Source organism: Ostrea edulis, chromosome 1 (assembly GCF_947568905.1).
Source record: "Ostrea edulis chromosome 1, xbOstEdul1.1, whole genome shotgun sequence".
NCBI classification, from domain to species: domain Eukaryota; kingdom Metazoa; phylum Mollusca; class Bivalvia; order Ostreida; family Ostreidae; genus Ostrea; species Ostrea edulis.
The window spans coordinates 3064942-3073862 of NC_079164.1; the positions used below are offsets into that span (position 1 = coordinate 3064942).

Consider the following 8921-nt stretch of genomic DNA (forward strand, 5'->3'; position numbering starts at 1 on the left):
CACTGACAGGAAATCCGAGAATGAAATACAAGTGTACCGCATCGTTCTTTCTACCTCTTCTTAATCGCTAAAATAGTACTTCATATGATCTTTTACACAAAATAAACAACTGTACCTTTAGTTATTGACCCAAATACTTTTTATAAAGTAATCCACTTTGGTTCTCCATAGGTACCCATTTTCTTCTTCAATTTGATTAAAATTAGATCCATTGTTCCGCTCAAATTTATATCGTTAAACAATTTAGCGGATCAAAGGATCTAAAGTTGATAAGATTGCTCCCCCTAACTATTTCACGTTGAGAAATGTCTATATTCGCCAATTTTTCACTTCTTGGAAAGGCAAACATAGACCCCTAGAAACACCAGAGGCGGAATCAGCTATTTTGGAGGAGTAAGTATTCCCTGTTGACCGTTGTATTTGTCCGTTGTAATCCCTATATCTTGTCAGGTAAATGGAGTAATTAGTAGTCAAAATTAGTATGACAATTCAGTGATAGCTTGTATTTGTGAATTAGATCATTACAAATACCATGCAATATGCTAAGTAATGAAAAGACACAGAAGCCCATATGCCATGCTGGAACATTGTCATATTGAATACTTTAACCTTATTAGTAGAGTATCTATCTTGTTTTCTGATTACTAGTTCGTTAATTAGAATTGGCCTTGACCTTTGATGTACTGCCTTGGAACATAATTGACGTTTTTTTCTGATTATAGGAAACCAAGTTTGATGATCCTGGCATCATACTATTTTTCTGTGACACGCTTAAATACACCATAATACGGTCCACATTGGACAGAGGTTTTAAAATTCAGTTAAAATGGTCTTATTTCTTTGTTTTACTCCAGTATAGAAGGCATGTCTTGTTTAAAATACAGCAACCTCTTTGTATCATTCAGTAACGTATAAAACTAGTAGTTTTCAATCAAGTCCATACCAGATAAACTATTCATATATCTTCCTCTTGTTTGTCAAGCAGCATCTAAGGACAACTATAGGTCAAGTGTCTAACAACTACAAATGTAGCATGCATAAACATGTAAATCAATTATACACATGTATGTAAAGAATGTGAATCGATCCCTCTTCATTATTTCGGATACCACATTTAAAACAAGACGGTTGTTATACAAATTTCTTTCCGCATAAAAATGTTTTGACAGCACAGTGTATGTGCCTTTCGCAGTTGGCAAGGATTCTACAAGCTTTGAAGCAACAGTTGTGTGTTAAAATGATTGGCTATTTCAAATTCATTATGGCAGATGTTATCATTGATATTTAGAACAATCTTTTTGTTTCCTTCTGTTGACTTCTACATCCAAGATTTTTCGATTGTTGCCAAAGCTTTTCCGGATCATCTTCGTTTTTTTCAATTTTGAATGATATGTGCTCTGACCCTGCTTTCAATATTTTACGCTTGATATTTTACGTTGTAATCAAGTTCTTGTTCTAGAAAAATGCAACGTTAGCATCTGTACTTATTCAATGTTACTTTTATTGCTGCTCGTCTGCATGGTATGCAGGTTTATCTAAATCCTTGCAAAAGAAATTGCAGGTGCTTCAAAACAAAACAGTCAGGTTCATTCAAAGTATAGGGCCTAGAGCCACTATAAATTGCGAAATCTTTTATTCAATTAACACACTCTGTAAAACATTATGACTCTTTCCCCGACCGTTGGACCGGGAACTGGTAAAATCTAATGTTGCCCGGCGATATCATATAGCGCTAAATTTAGTTATTTTCCTTTTCGTTTAGATAATCAAGATGTTGGATGCAAATTTAGCATTAGCGATTGAGGATGAAATTAAAACGATACTTGAAATTAGAGCTAGTAAGAACTCAAGGAATATAGTGAAAATGTCCGAAAACTTAATATCTTGGTATCTTGTGGTCCTGGATATGTCACTGCGGCCTCTTCTTCGCGCGAAATCCTGGTCGAGTCCTAGGGAAATCTATCAATTGTGCTACACGGAAAAAAAATGAGGGCATGTACCCGAGAATTGTGAAAATCGTTTGAAAAGCATCATTAATGATACACAATAGATGTACGGGCTACCGCTGGGAGATCAATCTGAAGAAACATTTACAGCAATTAGTACTATAACAAAAATGTCAACATCTCCTTTAAACTTTACAGTTCATTCTTCAACTTTACTTACTTTTTTAAGTATCTGCTGTCAAATTATGTCTTCAGAACAATTGATAAGAAACATTCCTTGAATCCTTAGAATAATTCTTTGTACATCACAACGCACACGATTTGTCAACAAAATGGAAATAAACTCCTAAAGGCAATGTACATTATCCCACATTGATTATCAACATGAAACAAAACAACCAATAAATTAATTATTTCGATTTGATGACGTTATTTACGACAGCATTATTGTGCCTTGAGATTATCTTTCCTAAGTGATCCTAATCGGCTATCAAAAGAATAATCCATATACTGATTTTTATCATTCTTCAATGTTAATGATGATAACCTTTTAATGAATATGAATAACGTTTTAAATATTGTTCAATCATACCATGCTAAGTGATTAATTGATGTAAATCGTTTTCGTTACATTAAAATTAGGCATAATCGGCGGTGTAAGGTGCACATGAGTTTAACAGTTTTTAGTATAATTTGCAAAATGACAAAAGTAATGATGTAGTAAAGTGATGAAATAAATATAAATTTTTCGAAGAGCTTCAGTATTGAAAATTGTAAATGTTCGTAACATTCTTATTCTTATTCCAATGAAATGTTTCAACTATTACCTTATTTTTGTTCTTTGGGATGCGTGAGACGTCACGAACAGATTGCAGAATATTCAATATGTAAGATGAAGATAACGAACAGTGATCAATCTCATAACTCCTATAAGCAATACAAAATAGATAGTTAGGCAAACACGGACCCCTGGACATTCCAGAGGTGGGATCAGGTGTCTAGGAGGAGTAAGCATCCCCTGTTGACCGGTCACACCCGGCGTGAGCCCTATATCCTGACCAGGTAGACGGAGTTAAAAATTCAGTGTGCCAAGAACGCCTTAACAATCGGTATGAAACACGTCAGACGGCATTTGACCCAATGCGAGGTTGTATTGATGAACTAGATCGTTATAACGACCATATAATTTGCGAAACGCTGACTTCAATCGAGACTGTCGAAATCCCTGTACCATCAACTTGTTTGTCAGTAGCTTACTCTGATTTAGAAACTGATTATATGCAGAACAAGCTCTTGCATATCGAATCAGTTGAGATATATAAAAACAATATGCAGGTGATGATGGAATATTGCTCCATAAATATGGGAAGTTGACGATGGAGAAGCTGAAATCATCCCGTTTGTCATACAGTTGAGTTGAAACCTGTTGTTCCTGCTTCACATTCTACAAAACCTCAGACCTTTATGAATATATCCAATTTCAGTAGCTATATGTGTATTTATTCAAACCGGAATTCGTATTGCAATTACAATATTCACTGCTTTAAACACGTGCAGAATTAAACCTTTTAAGGGACAAGAACAGGATATATTGCAGACCGAAGCCTCAAAATCATCCTTAACAAAATGATACTTCTCATGCAGAAAATATAAAAATACCTGGGCAACTTCCGTTGACCTTTTTGCATGTTCTTTTGCAATATGTAGAACACTGATTCTTACAAGGTGTTGGCACGTTAAGGAACCCTCACTGTTCTGGTCTTAAGCTCTAAGTATAGATGTAAAGTTGTGGTATTTTACCTACAGCTTGTGTCGTCTCAATATGAAGGAAATTCTCATCAGGACGTAAACCAAAGAACCAATCAACAGCCAATAGTAGTTCAATTGTGGAGTGAGGTTGGCCATGATGTGCTTAAAGTTTGTGGGATAGAAATCATATCTCGGACATTCTTTGGCTCAAGACTTTTGGTATACTTACAATAAAGAAAATATGAAAAAACCCTTTCGAAATATCTAAACCGTATTACTGTTTCCGTAAGCTGCGTTCGTTTAAAATATTAAAAAAGTGTTTAAAGGAGTGTACCTAAGTATGACCGTTAGAAAATAGGGGCGAATATTTTCAGCTTTCCGAATATGATATACGTTTTTAATTACTGTGGCATGAAGGAAACATTTTACTAACAGACGATAACATATATGTTTTTTTCATTTTATCTTCATTGTCTTACTTTTCGGAAACGATGTGTGATTTTAAATGCATGTTTTCTATGAGTTTCCAACATCATACAAACAAGATTTGGGAAGAAAATGTGTTTAGTGTTTCCTCTACGTTTTCAAAATATAATTTGATACACTTTATTCCAATCATAAACAAACCGCCACCAATTCAATCTCTTTGACACTTAAAAGATGTCCAAAGGCGTCATTGATTTTTTTTTCTGTTTATGATATTCCATGTAAATTATTTGAGCCCATTTCAAGAATAGGGGTATATTCTCTGTAAATAATGACCCAAGGATAGTGATACAGATCAACGAATATATTTTTAGTACAATCGTGTATTAGTACTTTTTATTTCCTGTTCGATAGGGATGTACGTATAGGACCTATCATTTCATTTGTGTGAGGAAGTATATCGTGACTTTTTTCGGAATTTTAACAAAATGGATTGTATTTTGTTTGTCATATTCTTCTTCGTCATGTCTCTGAATTATGTTTATTTATCTGTCACACCGGACCCCTATATGTGTGGGTAAGAGAAAATCGTTTACATTCTGAAATATGTTTCAATTGTTAAGAAATCGAGTTATTCCATTCAACAATAGAAGATATTTTCATGAATTTATTCACTTTCAGACCGACTTGTTGTGCCGATTATATCTTACGCAATGACAGGTGTACAGGTAAATCAGATGTCATGTTCCAAACACAACACACAATCATTGATAATATATCCTTTAATATGGTTAAATTATGTGCGTGTTCAGAACAGTGAATTTTAATGATAATTAGAATTCTGGTTTGATTATATAGGGACATTCATATCCATTGAAATCGGATATATTTATTTTGTATTCCTTGTGGGAGTTATGAGATAATCAATCTTCGTTATCTTTGTCTTTCATGTTCTTAAAGGTTCGAGGTTTTGTAGAATGTGAAGCAGGAACATATGGTAGAAACTGTAGTGAAACATGTGATGATGGATATTATGGCAGACGTTGTAAAGAACAGTGTTCTACATATTGCAAAGGAATATGCAACAAGGTCAACGGAAGTTGTCCAGGTATTTTTATTTCAATTATAATCCTCGTGTTTTTAACCCTTTCTTCATAGTTCTCTAATGAAATTCTGATAATCAAAGCATTGTTTGGTATTTAATTTTGAGGTCGTTCCAATGTTAGTAAACAATCAATTGATGTACATGTAGTAAGGACTATAAATGACATACCACAAACAGATTCACATAACATCGAGGATTTCCTGAAGGTTAGATTGTGGATTATTGCCGGAGTGTCCTCTGTCTTTGTTATTCTAACCTGTGGGTTTATCGGAGTCTTCTTCTTCTGCAAAATATGGTGCGTATTCATCAGTGCTTTGTTGTGGAATTTAACAGTTTAACTTTCAATGTTTTCTTGTTTAGAAATGGTTTTACGTAAGTTACATAATTGCTGTTTCCAACTCTTTAAGCATTACCTTTCTAAATTGAAGGATGATTGGTTTAATTTGTAAATATAATCAACGAAAACCATAGATATAATTATGCACACCTCTTTCATTGTAAGTTCTAACCTGATCAATGTAAATTGGTGTACTCCAACGATATTGTGTTTCTGATATTTCAATTTTCTGTTTTATCTTTTCAGCAAATGTGTTATAAAGAAAAGAAGAACAGTTGGTAATGCTCATCTAATGCTCGCCTATTGTCTGAAAACATTTTTTTTTATATTTCGTAAGAAGTGATTTGAATTCAAAAGTTGTACTTGTTCTCTTACATGAAGGACAAAATCCCAACCAGGACACACAGCCATCGTATGGTGTGCGGTATGAGAGTGATAGAGACATGCAGGACTTCTCCGCTAACATTACCCGACCTCCACCGACCAATGATAATGGATCTGCTAATGGGTCAGCCAATAAACATGTACCCGAGATACCTAACGTTGAAAACAGTAAGCCTAAAACAAAGAAACGATACAACCTGGTCCGAAAAGTCACTGTGTCCCAGGAAGTGACGTCATGTTCCAATATGTCTGAGGATGACGATGATGTGTTTGACAGTGATGATTGTGATGACTATACAAATACTTGTGGCGGTGTACAGATCTCAGGGCTTCCATCAAAGCAGTCCTCCTTTAACACGTTTCTGTCTCCATACGATAACTCACAGTCAGGGAATGATGACAACACAGAGTATGGGAAATTATGGAGATGACAGCAATAGCATATATTCTTGTGTACGGAAATACACGTGATATTTCCTTTGATTATACTGTAATCATTTCAGTGGGATTCAAATTTTAGCTACTTTAGGGGTGATATATTTGAGAATATCCCTGTTTATTTTTTCTTATGATAATAATAATAATGTACTTCATTTAAACAGGATAGCACAATTAGTTTAAAAACTATTTTAGATTTTGGTCCTGAAAACATATATACAGACAGCAGCATTATACAGATAAATTATAAAATAGTATATTAAGGTAAGTTGCATACATGCATGTATGCTGTCTACATATTTAAAACTGAAAATAAAACTGAAAATAAATAAATAGATAGATAAATAAAAATAAAACTGAAATTAATAATAATAATAAAAAATCTATATGGTTTTCATTTTATGGTTTTAATGGGGGAAAAAACAATTCTAAGATAAGCGGATTTAAAAGTTTCCAATGTTGGGTAATATTTTAAAAATTCTGGCATATCATTCCATAACTGTGAACCGTAAATTGTAAAAGATCTTCTAAAGCATTGTGTATTTGATACCTGGATGTATAATGAATTACCTTGACCTAATCTGGTAGATCTACCACTAATTCCATGAACATACTGAAATATATCTAAATAATCGTGGGTTAGACGATGCAAAACTTTGAGGACAAGAATGATAGTTATATATAAAATGTTCTATTTAAAATCACTCTAGCAGCTCGCTTTTGAAGTTTGCATGCAAGGCGAAGATAACGAATAGTGATCAATCTCATAACTCTTATAAGCAATACAAAATAGATAGTTGGGCAAACACGGACTCATGGACACACCAGGGGTGAGATCAGGTGCCTAGGAGGAGTAAGCATCCCCATAATTTGTAAAGACCACTCTTCTTTTTCATATTGCCCCAAACAGTACAACAGTAGTTAAAATGAGGAAAACAATTGTATTACAAATTTTCAGTAATAATTCGATTGACAAAAATGAACGTAATCTAGATAACACACCTATTTTGCCTGCAAGGTTTTTGGATACAATTTCAACATATTAAGACCACGTGAGATATAAACACCACGTAGTTTTGCACATGATACATTTTTGACATCTGACCAGAATGGCTACAATTATGCTTGGTTTGTGAAACATATATCATATCTCAGAAATTCTTTGGGTCCAAGTTTTCGCTTCCATTAAGATCAAAGATAGTAATCCTTAGAAGAAATAATTTGAATAAAATCACATACAGGAATACTTAGTAAATACTATACTCAGGAACCACTTTCTGTTTTATTGAAATGCGGGTGTTAAACCTTAGTTTGCTACGACTGCGATTATAGACTTTTATGATTTTTATGTCCAAAGATGAAAGAACATTTCTGTTTTTTCAAAAAAAATATTTGGTGTACTTTAGTGTCCGTCTTAATGTAGTGCTTAGCTTACTCTTAAGTTGTATTTATAGGAATTATGAGATCCGTGAATGTTTGTTATATTCTTTACTATTTCTTTATGTATTAAAAGAAGTTTTATCTGGGGTATGATTACAATAAAAGAATAGGAAACATCATTTCGAAATATCTTAACCCTGTTGATGTTCTCTTCAGTAGCATGCGTTTGAAATATTTCAAAAAGGTGTTTAGATAAGTTTACCTAAATATGACGGTAAGAAAAAATGTAGCAAATATTGCAAGCTTAAAAACTATGATATACGTTTATAATTTGTTTGTTTCATATTGGTAGGATCGATTAAGTATATATATTATTGTGTCCAGGGGTCCGTGTTTGCCCAACTATCTATTTTGCATTGCTTATAGGAGTTATGAGATTGATCACTGTTCGTTATCTTCACCTTTATAGGAGTTATGAGATTGATCACTGTTCGTTATCTTTACCTTTATAGGAGTTATGAGATTGATCACTGTTCGTTATCTTCACCTTTATAGGAGTTATGAGATTGATCACTGTTCGTTATCTTTACCTTTATAGGAGTTATGAGACTGATCACTGTTCGTTATCTTCACCTTTATAGGAGTTATGAGATTGATCACTGTTCGTTATCTTCACCTTTATAGGAGTTATGAGATTGATCACTGTTCGTTATCTTCACCTTTATAGGAGTTATGAGATTGATCACTGTTCGTTATCTTCACCTTTATAGGAGTTATGAGATTGATCACTGTTCGTTATCTTCACCTTTATAGGAGTTATGAGATTGATCACTGTTCGTTATCTTTACCTTTATAGGAGTTATGAGATTGATCACTGTTCGTTATCTTCACCTTTATAGGAGTTATGAGATTGATCACTGTTCGTTATCTTCACCTTTATAGGAGTTATGAGATTGATCACTGTTCGTTATCTTCACCTTTATAGGAGTTATGAGATTGATCACTGTTCGTAATCTTCACCTTTATAGGAGTTATGAGATTGATCACTGTTCGTTATCTTCACCTTTATAGGAGTTATGAGATTGATCACTGTTCGTTATCTTTACCTTTATAGGAGTTATGAGATTGATCACTGTTCGTTATCTTCACCCTGCAT

General features: G+C 33.7%; 1 protein-coding gene across 2 annotated transcripts; it reads left to right on the forward strand.

Annotated features, from left to right (window-relative positions):
- The first annotated feature begins 4581 nt into the window (after positions 1-4581).
- On the forward strand, positions 4582-8346 carry LOC125664482 (uncharacterized). Of its 2 annotated transcripts, none has more exons than XM_048897264.2 (6): positions 4582-4698; positions 4803-4849; positions 5082-5229; positions 5404-5521; positions 5810-5841; positions 5945-8346. In XM_048897264.2, exons 1-6 carry the CDS (start codon positions 4659-4661, stop codon positions 6376-6378), a joined length of 819 nt encoding a protein of 272 aa, XP_048753221.1. In that variant the 5' UTR covers positions 4582-4658; the 3' UTR covers positions 6379-8346. The 2 variants fall into 2 exon arrangements, with proteins under 2 accessions (XP_048753221.1, XP_048753222.2); XM_048897265.2 differs by having other exon boundaries at positions 5098-5229.
- Positions 8347-8921: the final 575 nt, after the last annotated feature.